Raw genomic sequence first — 23,837 nt, forward strand, 5'->3', positions numbered from 1 at the left:
ACCATGTGCTCTCCTAGCTATGTGATCTACCAAGGCCATACCATGTATCTTAAAAGTTGTGCTTTAGCTCAGACAGATGTTATGATCTTCACGGATAAGCAGCTAAGGTCTTCCATCCCACACCATCCTGCAAATTAGAAATGATGATAATGTTTGGTGTCTTTGGGGCTTGCAACTTAAAAGACGAAATATTTTCCCCAATTATGGGCCTGTTTAGATATGGAAATATACAGACAACTCCTCCCTTCCAACAGAGTACAGTTGTTTCCTGACAGAGCTTCTATTCATCAGCATTATGTTGGATAAACACCACTTCTTACTTGATTTTGAGATTTGTATCTCTGTTTTACTTCCTTTGTTTGCTGAGCCATATACCGTGTATAATTACTACATGACTCCATGATAATGCTGCTGGCAGTAAACAAAGACAAGTCTGAATCTCTGTAAGGGTATTAAAGTTTAAGAAGGGAGAAGTCATTTTTGATTTACTTATCTCCTCCTGCTCCCTTGCCCACAAGTTTCTTCATAGTTGCTCCACAATGGAGCAGGTTTGGCTTCCCACATTAGGATGCCTTTTTCTTCCCCATGGGTGTGTGAGTGTGCTGGGGAGCTTGTGACTTGGATTAGAGCTGTTTGGAGCCTCAGATTTGCTCACCCGTTTGACGTGCAATAAATTCAAGCACTACTAACTTTTCAAAATCATTCTGCTGGGATTGTTTCAGGACAAAAGAATGTTTCCTTCATTGCTGTGTGACCTAATTTCTTATGACAAAGAGATTTAGCAGCAAAAAACACTGGTGTGAATATAGCACCTGCACACATTCACGTTTAGTATTCATGGACCACCAAAGATGGTGCTTAAAACATACACTGAGGTATGCTTGCAGTCAGATTTTGCTGTTTAATGGAAGGCTGAATACCACGGTGTCGTTATGTTTGTTTTTTGTTCTGCCTTTTTTTCCCTTCTTTATTGTTTTAAGAATACACAGAGGAATAGCCAAGCTGTGAGGCTGCTTTTTCTTAGCTGTTTTCAATAATTTACTTCAGGTAACTCACAGCTTCTAAGTCTTGTTGACTTGATGTTTGCCCAAAGAAGGGGCATGAAGAGCATGCCGTGACTTTGGGATAGGGTTACCTATCCTGGGGGCAGGAAGATCTCCATCTCAGAAGATCTCTCCCGTGAGATTCTGCCTTTCTTGCCAGTAGACCTGTTTTGCAGGATCAGACATGATCCATGGAGACGAATGATAGATTTTTCCAGAGTACTGTCAGATATTGTAGATGTAGTGATTGATCCTTACAACTTGGCCAAATAAATAGAATCGTAGAATAGTTTGGTCTGGAAGGGACCTTCAAAGCTCATGTAGTCAAACCCTCCTGCAATGAGCAGGGACATCTTCAACTAGAGGTTGCTCAGAGCCACATCCAGCCTTGCCTTGAGTATCTCCAGGGATGGGGCATCCACCACCTCTCTGGGCAACCTGTGCCAGTGTTTTGCTAAATGAGAATCTCTCATGTTTTCATGCATGGGTTCATGTCATGTGATAACCTGAGCACTTCTTGTCTTCACTGTCCTCACCTGCCCACATCTGCTTTCTCCAGAAATGAGGTTGCCAGACCATGCTTTGGCATTTGAGTGATGACTGTGCTTTACCCAGCTGATTTACAGCCAGAAATTGTTCATTTTTATAAAGATTGGGTTCTGCAGGTGGTCCCTGCCATTGCACATATCTGCAGGGGCCTCTGAGTGGGAACTTTGTCTTCTTTGGGGCAGGGTGGCCCTATGCTGCTCCTTGTTCTCAGCACACTGCGGGAACAAGACTAAGGACTGGGGGTCCTCACTGCTGCAGCATATTTAAAGCTGAAACTCTGGCTGGATGTTACTGCCATTTGCTGTGGTTTGTCATCCTGTGCTGGTAGAAATGAGGGAAAGTGATGTATGCTTCTGCCCTGAAGTGGCTTGCAGGAGAAATGGGGGAAAAAAAATAGAAAAAGCCCCAACTCTTCATGTATTCTTGAATCACACAGACTGATGTCTTGTCAAAATGTAGCTGCATCAAACCCATACTTCAAAGGGAAAGGTCACGTCATGCTAAAACCTCACTTTTGCCAAACTCTCTGGGATTCAGCTATTGCCTCCATGAACACTGGGAGTGGGAGCAGAGCAGGAATGCACAAGTAAGACTCTTGGTCTGGTAAAGTTGGATTGGCCTGGAAAATGCAGCCCAGGACAGATAACACTCAGTTGCTTATGAGTAAGGAATGCAGAGAGTATTTATAAAAAGCATGTGTTGTCTGGCCCTTACAGACATACCACACCTCCTCTGTCTTACAAAATACCCTAAAGTGTTTGCATAGTAGCAACAGCTCAGTGGCTTTGCTGATGCATCATGTATGTCATGGGAGACCTGGAGTCTGTTGGTAACAACAGGAAGGATTACTGACCCTTTAGCATGTTTATGGCAACATGCAAAATATTTAGACTGAGTCTTCTTTTCACTGGCTGTCTTGTTTTATTATTTAATGTCCATTTACATTAGTGCTTCCAAATTCTTTGTTCATATATGGAGTCTTCCATAGATAGAGGCGCCATGTGAATGTGTGTATATTTGTGTGGGTGTATATATATATATTTGTCCAAATGTACAGATGCGGTTAATTGTAAAGGGAATTATCTTCAACTGCATGTAAGGCAAAGCCTGTCAGCAGCTGTTAAGCAAGCTGGCTATAAAAAACAGCGACCAAAAAAATGTATTAATACACTCTGTCAAACAAATGTCATAACAGCTTGTTATGTTTTCCTTTTTCTTCCACAGTCAACACAAATGATGAACCCCAATTGTCTCACTGAATTGAGGGTGATGTTAGCTAACGTATCTTTACCATCAGTGTCCTTATCAAAGTGATGCTAGCTATTAGACCAGCTTGGTGGTGTAGTCTTGATGTCAGTAAAGCATGTAAATAAATGCTTAACCTTCAGTATATGAAAATATTTTGAAAATTAAATGGGAATAAATGCACCTGGAATGCCAAGCAGATGCTCCAGAGCCTTACCAAGTCCTTGCCTTGGCTGTTCCCAAGGAAAACCATCTATTCTGTTGTAGAAAATAACTACCCATATTGTAAAGCTGTCACGTGGCTGTGACAACCACAGAAGGTGCCAACTGGGAAATAGGACAAGTTCTGTATTTCTGATGTTGGCCGGTGTTATTTGCTGCTAGGGAAGCACAGATGCTGTCTTACTGCAGTAAACTGTAGTGGGAGGGTGCAAGCCTCTCCCATCTTGGTGCCAAGAAGGTTGCCAAATGAAACCACATATTAAAAAAACTGGGGAAGTGGTTTCTCTTTAATCAGATAAACCAGAAGTTCAGAGCTATTTGCACTAATTAGTTTAATAGCACTTAAAAGACTGCAGATTAGTTAAAGAAAGCATGATTTACAGTATTTGAAAGATGTCCTGCTATTACAAGACCTCTGCAGTCTACTGATGGTTCCATTTTGTTTCCTTACAGGTTAAACATATTGCTGGCTGGTATGAACCCCTTCTATTTCCACGCAGTGAATGTAATTTTACACTGTCTAGTGACTCTTGTGCTGATGTACACTTGTGACAAAGCTGTGTTCAAGGACTGCCGACTTGCTTTTGTCACGGCGCTGTTTTTTGCTGTGCATCCCATTCACACCGAGGCTGTAAGTATGTGACACACAAAAAATGGGTGACACAGAAGCTAAAGATAAATGTCTACTTTAAATTAGTTTTTGTTTGTTTTTAAAGCAAGCTCTGAGTCATACAGAGTATGGCACTTGTGATTTTTTTTTCCTGTGGAAGAGGAAAGGTGAGAATATACTATGTTTAAAATAATTTGCAGGAGTCATTAAGAAAAAAGCATATTTGTACTTGCCATCTCTCTGCTCTGGCACTAAATCCTTATTGATGTTCCTAATCAGTGATGCTGGGAATAAATGGACAGTCATTCAGATGATGAAAGTCTTAAGTCTTCTGAAACCAAAGACCTCAGTGAGGCTGTGCTCTCCTGCTGGGACATTGTTGCATGCCTTCAGTCATCACCTATAGTCATCAATTTAAGGGAGAGAAAGTGCAGGGTGTATTAGTGTGTATACCGGAGGAGATGGCTCAGATTGAGGCAATGTGACCCATGGATTAATTTGTATTGATTTCAATTGAAAGCTAGGAGTATCATCTTCAGTATGACTTGTTAGCTTAATAAATGTCATGGTAAGTTTACAGAGCAACAGCTCATATTGGGCATTTTCCATTTCATTATAAAGAAACAGTTAATGACATAGTGATGCTAAAACTGCAGTCTGCTAGCGCTGGGAGGTACTTCTGTAGATAAAACGAGTCTTTGAGAAGGAAACGCTGTGTCCAGCTACCCATACTTAAAAGAAACGCACTCGTTAGCTGAGGTACCATTGATTGAGTGAGGTACACATGCTTTCATTACGAGCCTTTGTAAATGAGCGAGGGAAATGGCTGCTGTGGCTGAGAACTTCTGAGGAGAGATTACCTTAATAACAAAAAGCCACGAGCTTTACAGTTACTCCCTGTGCTGGTCTTGTGTGAACTAATCAGCTAGGCTCCTTTTGATAACACAGCTGTATATTATAAGGGAGGTTTTAGAAGAGGCACTCTTTGAATTTATTTTTGTCTGGGTCAAAACTTAAAAAGGTTAAAAAAAAAATGCTGGAGCACTGAATATGGCTTAATTATGTAATCTCAAAAGAGGCACGACTTCAAAGGGTCTTTTATTTGCTTTATGGGCAGTTTTTAGATCTTTGTGTAATGGAATATTGAAATAGTTTGTCAAAAAAGTGTTTATGCATTCTTCTTTGGTATTCCCTTTCTTATAAGAAGATTTGGTTAATTAATATGCAGAAAAAACTCCCATAAACTCAGATTATTCAGAAAGAGAATAGATTACATATCACTGTATAGCTTTTTGGTGATAAAGTTCATTCAGATATTAATTATTAACTCATTTCTATATAATAAGTCTTCTCCAAAGAGTTGCTCTTTCATGAGTGTTTTCCTTTAACAAATCTCAGTTCTGGGAGTTGGATGTGTTTCTTATTTGAGCCTTATTATACAAAATTAAAACATATCCCTAAATTGGCATTTCTCTATGCAACTTTATTAAGATTTTAATAAGAAATTAAAGAATGACTGAACTGTTGGTTTACTCATTTGTTTTGCCAAGTGAGAAATGCAGTAGACAAAACTGAGCATATCCTAGGCTAACCAAGTAACATTTCACTATGTCGAGGGAGGATAACACTGAAAGATAGAAAGCTTAAAATAGTAGCAGTTATCATGGATCATTGAAACACTCACTGAATGCGCATGCCTTTTTATAGATGTGCCTTTATACCTGCGTGTCTCTTTTCCTTTCAGGTAACAGGTATAGTAGGCAGAGCTGATGTCCTAGCCTGTCTACTCTTTCTATTGGCTTTTCTCTCCTATAATAGGTATGGATCCTTGCTATCGGTTGTGATAATACGAATTGCTGTAGTCAGAGGAGACAAAGGGATAACCTGTCAGTTTTTGGTTGCTAGTAGAGGTACTTCTCCCAGCACTACTACATGGAAGTGCCCTGGCCCCTGTTTTCAGCCATGGTGCCAAATAAGTGATGCTTATGAGAACATTATAAACAGAAAAAAGAGAAGTCAGTATTTAAGGTCCCCTCTTCCGTTGATGTTACAGCTGAGCACACACTGGAGGAGGGCCTGTAGAGCTAAAAATGGTAAAGAAATATATTCAACTAAGGCAAATTGTCCATGTGTAGAGTGAAGCAAGGACACATGGCTGCCTTTGAAATACATATTGTGACTCTGAAATATGTGGTCTTGAAGAGTTAAGGATTGCATATAGACCATTACTTACCCTTTTCAGATGAACACTTGGCACCATTTGCTGGTCTGTGTCCTAAAACTGTGACTGAAGAAGTACAGATGAAGGAATAGCTTTACTTGGATGGGGTTTCTGCCCCTTTTGCATTATTTCATTTAGAAATAGCACTATCATCATGGCCACGTGGAAAAACTGCTTATATCCCTCTTGGGCTGTTTGCAGCTCTGTTTTCATCAGAAGGTTACAAAGCCATAAAACTGGTAGTGACCCTGCAGGAATCTGCCTCTTTGATTTTGATGCTTCTTCCCCCTCCTGCAGGCTTGCTGCCCAGTCTATTAATGATTAGGACATATCTTTGGCTCAGGGGGGTGTGGGTGGGATGGAGGAATTTTTGCTTGCATAGTGCATTTTGTCACATAGGGAGAATTAAGCATGTGTGTTCTAGATGATGGAAAGCAGGTGTTTTTCTGCCCTTTCTGTCTCTGCACTTACTCTGCCTTCCTCTGTTTCTTCCAGCTTGTCCTTTTTCCCTTCTCTGCTCAGATTCTTGGTGCACCTCACAATATTCGTGTTTTCCCTTCCTGTCTCCTGTCTAAACCCTTCCTCATTTATCAGTGAACAGTGTAGCTTGTTCATGTCACTGATTACCAGCATCTTAAGAAATTAAGGAAAAAGTGTGTCAGTATTTGTGTAAATGTAGGAAACATGAAAATAACAGGAAAGTTAAAATATTTATGTCAAATCTATTTTTCAGGAGTGTGGATCAGCTTTATGTTGGGGAACATTTCCCTCCCACTGCCTCCCCATTCTTTTTGCTGCTTAGTTTATTCCTTGGGACATGTGCAATGCTGGTGAAAGAAACTGGAGTCACTGTGTTTGGTGTGTGCTTGGTTTATGACTTCTTTTCCCTCTCCTGCAATGGACTCAAACTGTAAGTAACTCACTGTGCTTTTCAGATGTTGCCACCTGCATGTGCAAAATATATATGATTATAGACAGCACTGTGGGAGATGGACTTGCCCCCCTGAATTCCATGGCACACATTTGACAAATCTTGAGGGGGGGAGGTTGTTACTCTATTGCTGCCTGGTAACTTTTGCTGGGTAGGTAGAGCAGATATGAAGAACTGATCTCTAAAATACTCAATTCACTCTGGCAAGACTAGCATGTATTTTTTACCATGGGAGTTCTGAGTGAAGCATCAACATCTTCTGATTTCTTTGGCTCAACTCCTTCCAGTTACAATGTCTGCTTGATTATTTAGCCGTAATGTCATAGTTTTAGAATATCATATGATGTTTAGTAGCAAAATCAGGTTTGACCCTTTCTGTCCTTACAGAATGGAAAAAGAGGGAAATTATTCAGCCAGTTCTGGAATGACTGGAATAATTAGCAGCTCTAGAAATCAGTGGCAAAAAATCTAATACTGTGAAGTTTGTATCCCTCATCCACTTAGTGTCACAAATAACTGCTATTCTGTATCTCCATTAAAAGTCTTTTGTTTGATAGAAGCTGGTTTTTATCCATTTCTCTCCAAAACCATACCTGGTGGAGATCTGTTGATGAGCAAACATACAAGCTTGCTGCCACTGAGAATGGGAGTTCTTGCTCCTGCCATTGCCTCTTGAGTTACCACCAGTGCTGCCCCACAGGCTCTGGAGCCTGTCACACCCCTGTGTGAGCTAATGTATCTAGGCTATCAAAAAGGACACTGAATTTGTGTTTCTGCAGCGGTAATTAAATCAGCTCCCAGAAGGGTTTGGGGAGTACCAGAGTTGTCACAATGTGAAAGCAGGAAATGCAGGGAGGAGAAGAGGGATTCTCCTCTTTCCGGAGCATCCTGTCTTCCCACCCATTTCAGCCCTTCTTCTAGGTCCTAATGGGGAATGGACCACTTTCAGTCCCCCCTGCCCTCCCTCAGCCCCTCTAGCAGCAATAACAATGAGAGAGCAGGTACAGTGGATTGGCAGAGGACTTCTATTTTGACCAGATAAGTAATTCATAACAGTGTAACCAATGGGCAAGTAGCCAACGAGCAGTCTCCTGGGACTGACAGCCAGCATGCTTGTTGACATGTATATTTACAGTCTGCCAGGCACACTCGAGGAGCTGCCTGGCTAAAGGTAACACAAATGTCAATTAAGTGGGGGGAAAACCTGTGCCTTCCTCCTCCTCCCTCCCCTCATCTCCTTCCTATAGGTTCACATTCCAGTGGCCTATCCAGGTTATTTCTTTGCTTCAGTGGCATCCGGTTGCCCAGGTATGGCAGTTATTTAGCATGCAGGAATGAAGCTCTGTAGTCCAGATGTGCTGCATTCTTATATTTGCTCTGGTTTTCTGTCTGTTTGTGGTGCTTAGGATCTGATGACTTTTTTAGGGGGCAGAAAACCAGCATCCTTCCACATGCTGCTAAACTCACTTCCTCCTGCTCCTTCCCCCAACCTGGAAAGATTTGTTTTCTGTTTAGAAGAGGCAGAACACCCAATTATTTTCTGCAGCAAAAAATTAGGAATAGCACCATATTCTTCCTCACAGTGCTTCCCATCTTACCAGCAGACCAGAGAACAGCTTGATATGGGAGTGCTCATCTTCTGTTGCTGTCAGATCTCTTCTGATAGGCCTAGTTAGGAACTAATAAATCCTGTCCTCCCAGCATGCAAAGACTTTGTATTTTGGATTAAATAAAATGTCACCTGTTGTAGTTAGATGCCATGTTGTGCTGTTTTCGTAATGCTCAACCTTTTGATGAGTACATCTGAAAAATAAAAATCCTTAAATCCTTTTATTTCCCTTTTCCCCTCTTCCCCCCCCCCCCCTTTTCTCTACATGCATTACCAGGAGAAATGGGGGGATCCACCACAGACCTGCGCAGCAATCTGCAGCTTCTCCCTCTGCCTCGCTGCTGGTCCCCCCGGCTGGTCGGGAGAATGGGAAGCATCGCTTTGCTCACCGGGGCACCTGGAGCTCCTGCCACCCGGCCTCACCCGAGGAGCAGCGGAGCGGTGGCCTTTCTGTGCCCAGCAAAGCCATGTGGGCCATTCGGAGGTACTGCTGGCTGCCTGCTGCTGTGTTGTGGTTTAGTTTGTAGCCGATCTTACGTTAAAATGGTTTATCCATTTTTGGTTAACTTTGGATTACCCATTTCTATCCTGAGATGTGCTGCAATTTTTCTTGTGCTACTGCAGAGGGAAGAGGGGGCAAAGTGGAAGGAAAGTTGAGGAAAGAGGATGGAATTGCAAAGGGTATGTCTTCTACTTGGGAAGAAGAGAATGTCTGAGGGCTGTCCATGTCCCGAGACTTTCTATCCCGGTATGATAGTAGGCAATGCTCCTTTTCCCAGCTTCTCCGTGGAGAAAGCCAAAACTGTAAGGCTGATCTGAATGTGAAGAGGAGGCATATGTGCATGTATACAATAATGTCTGAAGTGAGTGCAGTGTAAGCAGTGTATTATGTGATATTGCTATATATATCTACATATACATATGTCTGTAGGTATGATTTGTGCACATGGATGTACATACATATATGTGTGTGTGCATATTTATGTATATATATGAAAGTAGTATATATGATAGCCACTTCTGCTTTATACTTAAGAATGTGCATGTAATGGTGAGAGCCAGGCTTGAGCAGTAACAGAAGGATTTTCACTGGTCACATCCAGCAGTTCTTGGCATGATCACTGGGGAAGGCAGGAATCCAGGGCCACACTCTGGCATGGGACCAGCGCTTGGCGCCCTTATCCCTATGGAACTGCACAGAGTTAGTGAGAGCATTTGAGGTGGTGTGACTCAGCACCCCCCCCACGGATGTGTGTCAGAGTGTGGGGGGTTTTCTTTTAACGTTGACTTTTGTGCAGTCTCCCTGGTAGCCCTTGTCCAGCTTGTCCTTTGTCACTAACTACAAAACACAGTATGATTTCATTTAGAGACCTGTAATAACAAATTGCCCTGCATTACCTATTCCTTGGAGAAAGTGTTTTGTTCCTTAAATGGATCAGGAAGGTAGATCAGTTCTCTGGTCGGCAGCTGAACAATCCCCATGCAACGCTCCTGAAATCTGGAAAAGGGAGTGTTTTATTCCCACATAGCACCTCTCATTAATCAGTTCAGTAGGAGCTGTTTGTTTGTTGTTGTTTGTGTTGGGTTCTCTTATAAATGATCTTCCTGCATCAGTAGTGATGACATTTAAGCATTACATGGGATCTGTAGCTTCTCATATCAGAGAGTCTGTTTTCTTTTTTTCTGCAGATTAAATGGTTCAACCCACTTGAGAGCTTCTGCCCTGCATGTGTTTTGTCTGATTGGTCTGACTTGGGCATGGTTGGGTTCTGCTTTTAACAAGGAAGGGAGTGGCTTTGATCCAGTTGCTTCTCAGTGTGGGAATCTGTGACACAAAAATAGTACTGAAGTTGAGGCTTTTTGGAGTGGGTAAGTGCTGGCTGCTGCAGCACGGAGGCTTTTCTGCCCGTTGGGAACAGCCTCTAAAATTGTTTGTTCAAATTTATTTCTTCTCCTGCATCCCAAATGTTCCGCACAATTGGAAAGCGTGGGTCACCCTGGTAACTTCTGATATGCCAGGCCAGAATGGGCTGTCCAAAAGTCTCCTTTGACATTTTGCCTCCAAAGTTTAGGATCTGATGGGGAGGAGTAACCTGAGCATGACACTGGTGCAGCTGCTATTTACTCTCTCCATGTTTCTCTCAATGCCTCTCATTGATATTTTTGTTTGTTTCCATTTTCCCTAATGGATACTATGGTGGAGGGTACCAATATAAAAGCCATCTCCTGTCTTACTCCATCATCTTGTTCCTTTTTTCTTTTACCCCTGTTTGTTTTCTCCTACTGCTTCTTTCCCCTCTCCTTTGCTTTGTACTCTTTCCAGACACCCTCACCCTGCTGCTGCTTTTGAGAACATCTCTTTCTTACACCATGGGGAAAGCCTCTGGTTTTCCAGCTTCAGCAGAGGCTGCAGAAGTCGTGTTGGAGAGACTGTGCACGTGGGATGGCTTTGGAGGGAGCTCATCCATGCTGCCAACTGGCATTTGTTTTTCGGCAGCTGCCTCTTCAAGTGTTGTGAAGGATTTCTGCACATGGCAAATCTAGCTCCGCGTGTACATAGCTGCTTTCTTTTTTAAAAGGGTCTCTCATGGTGCAAGCTGCTCAGCTTCTCTTTTCAAGTGACTGACTGTGTACAACACACTTGCAACAACCTGTTGTCTGATGATGGCTCACTCTGGGATGCCCAAAGTAGAGCTGGCTTGGTCACAGTGGCTGAGAGGGAAGCCTGTTGCCAGACATTTGTATGACAGTTGTGCCTGAGAGCCTTGGGAGAAAGCCTGGGATGGGTTAATGGATGCTGCACACTGCTGGCAACCTTCTTTGCTAGTTTTTGCCTTACTCTGAATTCCTCTTTCCTCTGAAGGCTTAGAGGGTAACTTCTTGTTACATGGAATGACAGCTTCTTAGTGCCTGAGCAATTCGACCAGTGCCTGCTTGTCTAATGTCAGTGGTTGCTAGTCAGTATAAAAAACCTAAATATGCTGCTACAGCATTTGTAGTTCCAAGCGATCTTCTGAGTTCACAACCACATGGAGCATGCTTGCAGTCATATGGAGCAGCAAGATTAAATGTATTGCAGCTCACTGACTCTCAAAATGATGTTCACCTCACATAGAGGTCTGTGACCACTACCTGATCTGATTGCAGCCTTCTCCTTACTTCCATTTGCTGACTCTTCTCATAGGATAGATTAAAGTAATTGAAATACACTGTACACTGTCTTTAGTGCTATTGGCAGATTATATGATGTGAAGTAGGAAGCGCTCGAGGCAATTGCTCTATTAAAATGCAATCCATCTTTTCTAAAGTAAATTCTTGCTATAGATGAAAAAAGGTAGAAGGAAAAAATTGAAGTCACTGTCTAATAACAAAATTAATTGCACAATTTCTCCTCTGTGATTGATGTTTCTCTGACTTGTGTAGGTCTGTTCCATGGCAAAAGGGAGGGGGAAAGATTTTAAGTATTTCAAAAACTCCAAAGTTGGAGGGCAGATTGGGCGCAGTGCAGTAGCTGCTGGTACCTTATCTAGTGCACCAGGTTGCTAGTTGTAAGGTCTTCATTGCAATAAAATAGTTGTGCACTGTTTAATAGGTACTTTTAAGTACTTGTGATCAATTACATTCTTATTTAATAATAATTTATTACATATCTTACTACTAGAGCTAACTGAAAAATGCAGGAAAATGTAATGGAGGAGTTAAGGGAATCAGTCTAATTAGTAGCAACTGGAGTTAGTTATGTAAATTCTTAGTACAGAATGATTTCTGTTCTTTATTGTCACTTGCTCGTCAGCTATTCAGTGAATGTGGGTGTTACAGTCCTGGATGCCTTCAGGAGTCTGGATGAAATTGCAGGTTTTATCACCATCATTTATTACAATTTTGGGGGTTGCTGGCAAATACAGTGAAACGGGGTAGCTAGGATCAATTACGAGTTAGATCCACCTCCCTGAATTTTAAGACCTGAAAAAGACTTGTGACTGCATGTGTATTCCTATATGACACAAATGGAGAAGTGCAGGCAGGAACTTTCATGTCAAGCTTGTACTTCTGTTTGGGGCAAGGCCAGACCTTTAGTGCTTTCACTGTGATGGTGCAGTATACATGTATGTATCCTATTAAAAAGCATTAACAGTGCCAACACTTCACTGCTCACCATAGTGATACTTTGTCAGATCCACTTATATGTTAAAACAAGTTGTCACAGTCCTTTGTGCAAGTTGTGTCTGTATTTATTGTCACTCATTCTCTTTTTCTTGATTTGTTGAAACCACAGAAAACAGAGATCTGTTTTTTTTATTTTACTATTTTTAATTCCAAGGCTACATATAATTGTAGTCATGCCGTCTCATATAACTGTAGTCATGCCCTCTCATACATGCCTCACGCTCAGCATTGCTAAATGCTGTCCTGCCTGTGGATACCCTCATACCACCTAATCACCCTGATGGCTTTGAGCTTTGAACAATGATCCTATGGTGAGCCCACAGTCTAAGCTTCTTGAAAAACAAGACTCCTTAATAGCTTGTGTACATTTGAAACTGAAATCTGTTTATCTTTGGTGATCTAAAACCTGATTTTTATTGCATCTGCTGGTGGTGATTTAGCTGGTGAGACCCTTCCTTTAGAATGGACAGTAGGCTGGTGTTAAAGACTGCCATTTTCCTCTTACATGAGCTGTTATATCAGATTTTTGTGGTGGTTTAGTTTTGGTTTGTTTTGTTTTTTTTTCCCCAGCTGACAGAATGAGGGAAGAAGCAGGTGTACTCAGAGCTGTGTTCAACATCATCACTTTAAATCTGTGTATGCGCAGAAGAGAATGAGGGAGCTCACTACTTGTTAGCACTGTGGGATCCAGGCACAAAACCCCATTGATCCAAAATTCAATGAAATCCTTCAGGCTAAAGCAGAGATAAGTGTGATCTGATGACTAAACCGGCAGCAATGTTCCTTTCTTTTGCAGTAGCAGGGGAAGGAAAATGGAAATGCTTTGCAGAATGTGGTGCATTCCAAGGATGGCTGTGCTGGCCCTGAAATTGACATACTACGGGGAAAAGCATGTTAAGGTCATAACGTGTCTTCCCTGAGTCCCTGCGCAGCATGTAGCTAGTGTTTGAGCTGAAACAGATGCTGCTCTTCAACATGAAGGAAGAGCGGGAAGGGGGGATCACAGTGTTGGCACACATAACTTGCGACTGCATAGCAGTTGCTTGGTGTTGATTTGGCTTTCCTCACTGGGTGCTTCTATTCTAATTCTTGTGTAGCAATGGGTGTTTTTTTTTTAATTAATATGCCAGTGTAGCACTTTCCTGCTCTAACATGAAATTCCTGTTCAAAAAGCGGAGGTCTCAGCTGCACTTTTTAATGCTTCCCCTTGCCATGCAGTGCAATGCTGTTTCCTAGATTCATAACCAATATAAGCAGAATAGTGTGACCAGTTTCCCAGATACAGGATTTAATGTGTGCGAACTTTATCTTTTCTTGAAGAGGGAGTTTTGCAGAGGAAGGTGTGGCTCAGAATATGAAACTGCCTGGGTTGTAGAAGTGTGAGGAAGACCCTTTCTGTAAGATGTGGCTAAACTTCGGTAGGTTGTTCTTGGTAGCGCTCACACACCCTGAAGGTCATTGGTGGTTGCATTTGTACGTAAAGTGCAGTAGTAAACAGTACTACATAGTTACGAGAAAACACTAAGGTAAATATTATTAATGTATTATTTTGGTCAGGGGCAAACATACAAAGAAAGAAAAACCTGGATACTCGTTGCTGGCTTAAAAGGTTCTTGCCATGCAACAGCAAAATAGCAAGGAAGGGATATAGGGCTTTGCAAATGCCAGAACAATAACTAGCAGAGAAATTCCAGGAGAGTTTGGGATTCAGCCTCTGGTGAAAAAGGTCTGGGGGTCCAGCAGTCAAAATGATTTTCTTCTCTAGGAAAACCAAATGAGTAACCTGGAGCATTAAGCAATGGACCCAGCCTAGGCTTTTCCCTTCCTTCCTCTCTCACTGGTGATCTCCAGAGGACTGTGAGGTTTTGAAAATAAAGAATCAAGCTCCTGGTCTGTGATGCTCTGAGCAAAGGTTGGTGTTGGATTGCCTCTGTGTGAAAGGAGAGAAAAGGAAGTGCTGGATTGTCACTGGTCTTGGGCTGATTTTTTTTAAGGAATTGATGTTTAAAATTCAACTGAGAATTGGACAACACAATTTTACTCCAAAAGACAAGCAGGGCTCCGAGTCCAAAGGCTTAGGAAGGTGCGGTTTGTGCTGAAAGATGACAGATAACTGTCATTGTTATCCTGATAACAGTGGGATGATGTTTCTATGATGTTGCAAGCTTTTGTTAATTGTAGCAGGTTTGCTAAGGCTCTGCCATTCTTTTATTCAGTAGGCTTAAGTTTTGAATGAAGCTTGGCCCCCCTTGGGGAGGTGTATTGCAGAGGTGGATTTATCGTGTGATTTACTCTTCTCTGAACTTAGTTCTTTAGACCATTTTTTCCATAGTGAATCTGAGCAATAGCTCTAGCTACTGCTGTGTCTGTGTCCTGTCTCCTTAGGAAGAGTTTGCTAGCAATATGTGAATCTTATTCTCCTTCACCTGCAGTCAGTTAATGACATTTATAGTCAGGCTGAGATGGTACCTGAGGCCACCAGAAGACTCTGCTAGAGTCTCCAAACATGGAAGAGGTGGGTGCCTCTATGCTTAAGGCTTTGGATTCAGCCAAGGATTTATGCGCTCTGGCCTGTGACTGTCTTCCAGAGAATCCTTGTGTCAACCTGGGAAGAGAATTACATATCTCTGTTCCCATGGCATGTGCTGGAAGATGAAGCACAGTAATGCACTCTTTTCTACCTCTATTTGTGTGATGTGGTGGTTAAGACTCCACCCCAAAAAAGCCAAGGACTCTCTGTTTTATGCATACTTGTGGCATTATGTGTCTCAATCTTTGAAATCTGCAAGTGCTGTTTCAATGCAAGTAACTGAACTCATTGCTTCCTAACTAAAGTTTATTCAAAAAACAGCACCGCTTTGGTATGGTGATGACTGATGTTGCATGCACACACAAAGACATGTTTAGACATCATTAGGTGCAAAATTACGTACTCCCAGGTAAGAAAGGCCTGCTTTAATTTTGGTCCTGTTATGTGTTTATATTATGACAAGTCTTTAATTACACTGTCGTACACCATTTTTTCTGCATGATTCCTGCTCTATTCAGTGTCCAGAATGGATGGGGCTCAGTTAATGAGCAACCATTCAATATTTTGTTTCTTCCTTGTTCAGAGCATGGCCCCATGCACAATTTACTTCATATTACTCAATTCCTGCTCTGAGACAGATTAAAACCATCTTGATAATTTCTCTGTGTATAAACTACCAAGTGCTGGTATTTCCTTGCAGTTTGTTGCCTTCAGCCTGTAATCTTTTAAAGTACTTTTGGCATAGTTTCTGGATGTGTAATTTCCTTGCTTTTCAAAACAAGTGGAGTGAATGGCCAGAAATTATGCAGTGGGGAGCCACATGGGTGTGAACAGTTGGATTGAAACCATTGGATCCAACCCATTGACATCTGCCACTTAGGCAAGCAGACTAGCTGGTGGCAGCAGTAGATTGTGCTCTAAAGGAGCTCGTATTAAGAGACAGGGGACTTTTTCCCTTGGATATTTGCTGACAGAAGAGGCACAATGACATCATGTTCCCTTCCAGACTTGGAGAAGAATAAGCCCTGGCATGTGCATTTTCATCTAGCGGCCCCTTCCTTCCTCTCTCCACATTTTGTTGTGCTGCCTTGTCTGCTCTAGCCTGCCCTCATCTCTTCCCTTGTTTTCTTCTACTTAGTCATTTAATTGCTTCCAGTCATTGCCTCTCAGGCTTTGCTTTTTGGATCTTATGGCTTTCCTGAAAAGCTACTGTGTGATAAACTCCCTCTCCAAGGGTCCAGCCTATATTCCTGGCCCCCAGAGTCCTTGCCCAGCCAACTCAGGGGCCTCCACCCCTGGTCTTTGTACTGTGTATCACATCCTCCATGTGCTTCCCACTCCCCCTCTCTTTTGGGTTCAATCTCCTGCTGTGGGAGCTTTGCCCAACTAGGGGGCAAGATCCTTCTTGGGTTTTCGATCTATCTGCGCTTACTGTCTCTTTGCTTATCTCCTCCCTTCCTCTGCATGGGTTTCTGTTCCATGGGCTGCAAAGCCTGGTTTCTTTTTGACCTCTTTTCTACAGCTTTGGGGGTTCAGCTCACCTCTACCCTGTACCCAGCTTGTGAGTTTTCCCTGTGCTTGCTGCATGGGTTTGAGAGTAAGGGAGCCTGGAGAGCCAGGCAAAAGCCAGGAGCCTCCTCTGCTCAGGTGCTCCTCATGGCACTGAGCCACAGTTACTTGTACTCTTGGCTTGTTTGTGTATGGAAATGAGAGCACTTGTGCACACTTGTTTGAACAGAAGAGGCTTGGGTTTAAATCTTACTTCTTCTGTTGGATTATTATAGCTGCTATTCTGGATAGTTTTGGGGTTGTTTTTGTCCTGCAGTACAGAAAAACACCCCTCTCCCTATTTTTAAATCCTCTGAGAGGAAGTGGAAAGTAAATAATATCCCCATGACTATTAATATATGACAGTATTGAGAGGCCTTGTTTATTTCAGTAATAAAAGGCAAATAAACTTAAGTAGCTTGGCTTTGTGTACATTGAATGTCAGAAAATAGGGGGCAAAGCTGAGTATGATGTTTTTCTTAGGTGATGATGACTTAACATGTTTTATTTATTTTTAGGGAAGACCTGTTAGCCTTTTAAAGATCCTTTAGACCTTCATTTAATCCATAAAACTATGTTTTTGTGAATTCTTGAGTGGGAATTGTGCCTGGGACAAAGAACCACACTGTGCAAAACAGAATCAGGAGGGAAAGTTAACGGCTGCTTTTGTTTGGGTGTTTTTCGACATCATCTGAAAGATGCTGATCGCTTATTCATTCATGTGCAGAAGGAATGTTTTTTTCCTCTCATTAATGGGAGTTGTGTTTAAACCCTGCAGTTGCAGTTGCTTCATTGTATGTCGGCTTCTCTGTTCACTGTGTTGCTAATTGGAAATCCCCAATTTGTAGGTGCAGTCTTGTTTGTCCCAGAGCTGACTCACAGGAGACTCTGTTCATTCCTTTTACTTCACAGGACTGCCTTTTATTCACAGTTCATGGCAGTCTCATTAAACCAGCGTTTGAAATAGCAGCGTGCCCATGTTCATTGGCTTTCTCTGAAAGCCCTGTAAACCAGCGTCAGGGAATTAACAGCGGCTCAGAAACAGAAAACCCTTAATGGCTTGCCAGATCATTTTCCTTGCAATAAATCTGGGTTAGTTTGACACAGAATGGTATTTCAGTCACCCAGGAAATAAAAAAACCCAAACCAACCACAAAACCTGAAGATAGATGATGATACCCATGATGATTATTGCAGGTATTCCCCCAGAGCTAATCTAATTGAACAATTTCTCTCTTACAGCTTTGACTTCCAGGCACATTTTTGGATATCTAGTGGAAAGGAGACATTTAGGCTGTTCTTAGGATTGAAGTATTCAGCTGTAACTACCTAACTCATTAGTGACTTATAGTTTCCAAGCTGGTCTGTGTCTCCTCTGTAAACCTTGTAATCACAGCAAGTATTAAGAGAAGGACAGCAAACTCTCAGGACTGTTATGTGGCTTTGGGTTTTCATAAGCTGATAAAAGCAATCATTTGCTCAAAACCACGAGGACACCAATGTTACCGAATGTGACTTTACGTGGATGGTTCCAGTTGTGTGATGAATGTTACTTTGTGTTTTGGTTTTTTTTTAATGTGAAGTAGCTGATGAGATTTAATTCTTGGTTTAAAAAGACAAAATCTGTTAGCATGACTGATGCTTCTCCCATCTTCCCTGTATGTTTTCCGAAAGGAATAGGTCCTTCCATGATTAGAAACAAGTAGTATATCCACCTTCACCATCAATATTCTTTTCCAGCTAGTGCATTAAAAACCTTAATCCTCTACTTGGCTTGGAAATGCTGGAACACACATTTGTCTCCCAAATGCAGATCTTTGAAATGCAGATTTTTTTGTTCCTATTCTTTTAAGCAGTTTCCAGAATGTGAATGTCCAGGAAGCTGCAGCGCAGAAGGGACTCTTATAAATGCATTCCACATTCCCAAACACCCGTGCTGAAATTCAGATACTGGCCAAAATGAGCCTTGAAAGACAAGGTTTGCTCTTGGGCTGTTGGAACACTGCTATTGAGTGTTTGCTTTGAGGTTTGACAGGTCTTGCAGCATCTGGCGATGCTCTGCTTTGCCTTATGAATTCTCATTACCTACCACAACTGATCATGGAGCAGTTTAAATGAAAGTCTTCCACTGAAATACATTGTGGTGGTTGTTATTTTTTCTTAAAGCCACCTTTCTCAAAGCTAAGTTTGGTTGTCTTAAGCAAGTATCGTTCTTTTGCTGTGTGGATAATGCAGTTGTTCCCTCTGAAAGCTTCGGTGGGCAGCATGTTTGCATAGGGTCTAAAGTCTGGTGACTAAATGTCTGCTCAAATCTCTCCTTTTGTCACCTGTGAATCCCTTGTTTTTGCAAATCAGCTATTTCAGTAAGGAAATTATTTCAGTAAGGAAATACTAAGCGTAAAATTTGTACTTTGAAACTAAGTAAGATTGTACGTTGATTGTACTAGTGCAAAAACTATGGAATAAAATACAGTTCTTTTAATCCATGAAAGATGCCAACAAACCTGCTGGATGTTCACTTTGGAAAAGGAAAATCAGAAGGAAAAACTCTTCTGTTTTCCTCTGAGACAAGGACCTTATTGAATGTTCAAAACAAAATTCAGGGATAGAGTAGTTATTGGTCAGGGGTGGAAGGGAGAGGGAACATTACCGTTATTTCCCTCCCATAAAATGCAGTTTTATCTCATCATACAACCCTGTTAACATGTATCATTCTTGCAAGACCATGTTAGGAATTTCTGCAGAGACAAAGCTGCTGTGAAATGCCAGCCTTGGATTCTCCTGCAATATTTTGACATTGCTTGATTTAATTGCATTTACTGTAACCTCTGCCCAATCTCATGACAGCAGCTTGTATCACTGCAGCGCCTGTGAGTTATCTGTAAATATTTGAAGCCGGGATGTTTCTTTTGTATTTTGGCAGTAAGCTCGATTCATTTTGTTGTTCTCCCCCATTCTCTCTAGAGTTAATTATGTCACACATTTATTTCAGAGGATGAATTGTTTAGAGCAAAAATGGTTTTGGTACAAGCATCAGGAATTTTCATCTTTAGAAAGCTGTCACCTGCTCTGTGATCCAAATGGCTGCTGATGCCAGTCTTTCTAATCTAGCCATTACAGATCTGCATTCCTTTGCTGATCTTGGCTGATGTGCTGATGTACTGAAGCACTATCATGACCCTGCTTACGTTCCTGAATGGTATCTCCATTATGGAATTGCTCAATATGGAAAACCAAATTCCTTCGTTCATTGACAGTATAAGCTTCTGGAGATGATGAATAACTTTTCACCCAGAAGGCATTTGTTCATCCATTTGGTTTAGTGCTATGCACGATTATAGAATTTTTTTTGCATGATATTTCTTCAGGGGAAGAAGCCCAAACAAATACTTTAACTTTATACCAAGATTTGTCTGTGGCACTCATAACAATATAGTCAAAATAATAGAAGAACGTTGTAGGAAAACTGTATGAAACCAACGGTCCACCTAGCTCCAGTCTCTGTTTTCTAACTGTGGTCATTGTTAGATGCTTACAGAGAAGAAAAGAATGGGAATAGGGCCAGTGTGAGGTTATCTTTCCTCACCGTGCATGCTGAGCGTGTGCCAGTCAGTGATTTAGAGCCTATGCATGGGGATGCTTTATCTGGAGCACTGTGTTTAAGACTCTCCATGGACCTGTCCTCTGTGGAGCTGCCTAATTCCTCTTCTAGAATCCTTCTCTTCTCTGACTTTGAGGGCATCTTGTCACAATGAGTTCTGTGATTTTATTATACACTGTATGAAGAAATCTTTCCCTTTGCTTGAAAATGGAGAATTTCACTGGGAGCCCCTTGACTTTGTGTGATAAGAAGTAGAAAGTAATTTCTCTGGTTACCTCCCCAAGCCCTTTATAATTTTATGATATCTTCATATGCACTCCTTTCCAGGGTGGAGAGGAGCCCTGTTGTGTTGACTTGTCTCCTCACACAAAAGCTATTCCATGTGTCTGAGCCTTATTACCTTTTCCTGCGCCTCTTCAATCTCTATTAGATTCTTTGAAAATTGGGCAGAGGAAGGGGAGATCTCAGAATACCATGCAGTACTCTGGATGCAGGGGCACCTTGGATTTTTATTCAGTGTGTTATTGCTTGTTGTTTCTGTTCTAAACATGCTATTCAAAAGCTGCATTTTTCAGTGCTGATTCATGGCACCAATCATTTTTTTAATTTGTTATTAATTCTTTTGTTCCGACTGCTGTCTGTGTGGGTAGCTGAGATGTACAGTAAAAACCTGGGTGGAAAAATCTGAGTATCTTTTATTACTGTGGTTTGAATTCTGAGCACTGCTTTTTGGCTGAAGAGTATCTTGCAACTACCTGGCTCGCTCCCCATTACAGGGGAAAGGCTGGAGCAAGGTGCTGAACTAAGCTAAGATGGGCCTGGCTGATTTCAGGGCCAGAGCCGATACCATCAAACCCTGTAGCTGCTGCATCTTGCCTCAGTTACTTTGATCTGGATTGTAATATATATACAATACATCCTCCCTTTCTTAACTGCTATTTGGGCATGAGTAACCTGGCTTGTGCCATGCTTGTGGACTTCCCCAGACACCCATGAGAATGAGCACTTCTCACTGCTTCTTCTTGGCTTCAGCTGTTTTCGCTTCTGCTTAGCAGTGTAGTTACAGTGCAAAGGGGCTGCAGCCGCTGTCTCAGCTGCCTGGGACCCAGGGTGTACATGTCATCTCTGCACCAATGTCTGTGCTCTGTCAGCCAGGGAAAAGCATTACCTCTCCAAACCAAAGAACAGAAAGTCTGAACATTTGCCCCAGTTCACAAACAAAATCTGGCATACAGCAGAGATGTTTGGGAAACCAGGGTTTCCCAAATCAAGCAGAGCCACTGTAGCAAAAGTCTTGCTATTTTTGCTGGTAAATTGTTGATTTCTTCCTTAAAATTTGCTGAAAAGAGAGAGCTCCTTATCCCTCTCCCCTTTGCTACAAGCTAAAAGCTTCATCATTTGTCCTTTTTAAGTACGAAGTTGTAGACAATGCAAGCCATGATAGCTGCTATCCCAGGGTTTCACGTCACTATTTGTTGCATTATTTACTTTGATCTGATTTGGCCTCTTGACTCCATCAAAAGCGCCTTTCAATATGAATTAATTAAGAGAACTGTATTTTCTTCATTCAATTGCCTTTAAAAGAGAAGTGGTCCCAGATGGCATTAGGAAAGGAAGGAGGTGTTTTTTCTCCCTCCACAAGCCATGCTTTTTTTCATAGACCAAAGGCTTTCTCTGCCCTTACGCTTTGGGAATCGGCAGTTTTGATGGATTGAAGGTACTTTGCCCCAGGAATCTGGAAATGCCAGAACCAAATGAGGCCACCTCAGTGGCATCCCAGCCCAAATGAGCAGCTTTCTAATAATGAAGATGACTTTAATATTGCAGCATCACTCTGCAGGTACTCAGTTAATTATGAGGTGTGAATAAGGAATATGTTTCACAGTGCCTTAGCAATTTTGTGAGTTCACTGATCCATAAACAAGATTATTCCCTAATAGTCCTTCATCTCTGCCATTATTACACAAGGGTGTTCAACTTTAAATTAAATTAAAAATTATCATCCTTAAAGTTTGTTGAGCCACAGCTAATCTTTTGAGAGTGTTTCCAGGATTAACTATTTTTAAATTGCTTAGCTATTTGGGGAGGAGAGAATTCGGTGTCGTTCCTGCTATGCCATTTTTATAAAGACTGCACTGTAGCAACTCTCCGCTGGGAAATGCGGATTAGACCCATTTTTCTCTCTTTCTTTCCAAAGTCCCTGACACTATCAGACAGCTGATGTTTTGGAAGGAAGCTGCTTTATCAAGGTACGTGTAACTTTTTTTACAGGTCTTTCAGCTGCTGCCAACCCAGGAGCGAAGGACTAAATCTGGTTCCTGAATGCCAGCTGTTCCAGCCTGGCTCTGTCCCTGTCCCTTAGCCGGTTTGTACAGGATGGAAATGAAATGGGCTACTGGTGCAGAACTGTCAGGCAGTTTGCGATCTCTTGGGGTTGAGCAGAGCTACAGCTCCTTGAAGACGTTTTTACCATTACTAATAGGGTCATTGTAGATTTTTAAGGTCGAGAGTGACCATTTATGATCGTCTAATCTGAGCTGGAGCGTGGTGCAAGACACAGAACTTAACTTAGATTTACTGGATGGAGCTTGCATTTCTCTTTGAGCTGTGTCGCATGCCTGTCAGCAGCCCTGACTTTAAAGACTTGATGTATGGAGTGTTTGAAATATCCTTAGGTGAATTGTTGCAGCGGTATGCTATTTGCACTGTTAAAAATGTGTGCCTATTCCTAGTCTGATTTATCTAATTTGAGCTTGCAAGCACTGCATCTCATTAAGTCTTTTTCCGCTAGATTAAACTGGGCTCTCCTAGCTGAAAGTTTTGCAGTCTGTGGTAGTTGTTTTACCATTCTTCCAGACAGGCTCAAAGGCCAGGCTTCCTCAGGGTATGTCTACCCAGCAGTTGTTGTGATGCAGTTAATGTACTTGGATCTGAACAAGTCTTGGATTAGGTAGCTTGGGTCCTGCTAAAAATATGTCTGAAATGGCAGGGAGATCAGAGTAGGTGAAACAAGCTCTCTAAGCATTTGCCAATATTTCTTTTTCTTTGATTTTTTGGCTTTTCCCCCTCTGGATGTTAGCTGAAGTTTCAAAGCAGTAAAATACAGTTAATTTTTGCAGTGCAGAATTTACATATTGTAAAAGTCAGTACTTTGCTGACTAAACCCAAGTAGATTAGAGTAAAATTAAAGTATCCTTGATGATAAATCCCTATGGGGCAAGAATGAGACATTCCCATGTGTTTGTTGTCTTTCTAGTGCAATAGTGTTTCAAACTTAATTGGAAAATTAGTTGTATGATGAGGTGCACTTGATACTGCATCTGCACACACAGATGACATCTGGATGGTACACAGCTCTTGATCTTAAGAGCATCACTGCGCATTAACAAACACCAGTGCTCAGAGTCTGGTCTGGAGTTGAATTTTTGTCTGAAAGGGCTGTGATTGAACACATGGTCTTCAAAATGCTGCACTGAGCCCTCGTTCATGGTTGTAAAGTTAAAGAAAAGGACATGGAGAACATTTGGATATATCATCTTTTTTTAACACAAGATTGTCCCT

General features: G+C 41.8%; 1 protein-coding gene across 1 annotated transcript in view; it reads left to right on the forward strand.

The window, feature by feature from the left end:
* Nucleotides 1–23,837, forward strand: part of TMTC1 (transmembrane O-mannosyltransferase targeting cadherins 1) — a 147,935-nt gene that overhangs the window by 12,018 nt on the left and 112,080 nt on the right. Inside the window, exons 2-5 of the mRNA XM_062616554.1 lie at nt 3,513–3,690; nt 5,414–5,487; nt 6,624–6,800; nt 8,708–8,914. Of these exons, the coding sequence (XP_062472538.1) occupies nt 3,513–3,690; nt 5,414–5,487; nt 6,624–6,800; nt 8,708–8,914 (636 nt within the window). The remainder of the gene's footprint in view (nt 1–3,512; nt 3,691–5,413; nt 5,488–6,623; nt 6,801–8,707; nt 8,915–23,837) is intronic.

Source organism: Pezoporus occidentalis, unplaced genomic scaffold (genome assembly GCF_034315485.1).
Source record: "Pezoporus occidentalis ecotype Australia unplaced genomic scaffold, CSIRO_AGI_Poc_V1 ctg19, whole genome shotgun sequence".
NCBI lineage: Eukaryota > Metazoa > Chordata > Aves > Psittaciformes > Psittacidae > Pezoporus > Pezoporus occidentalis.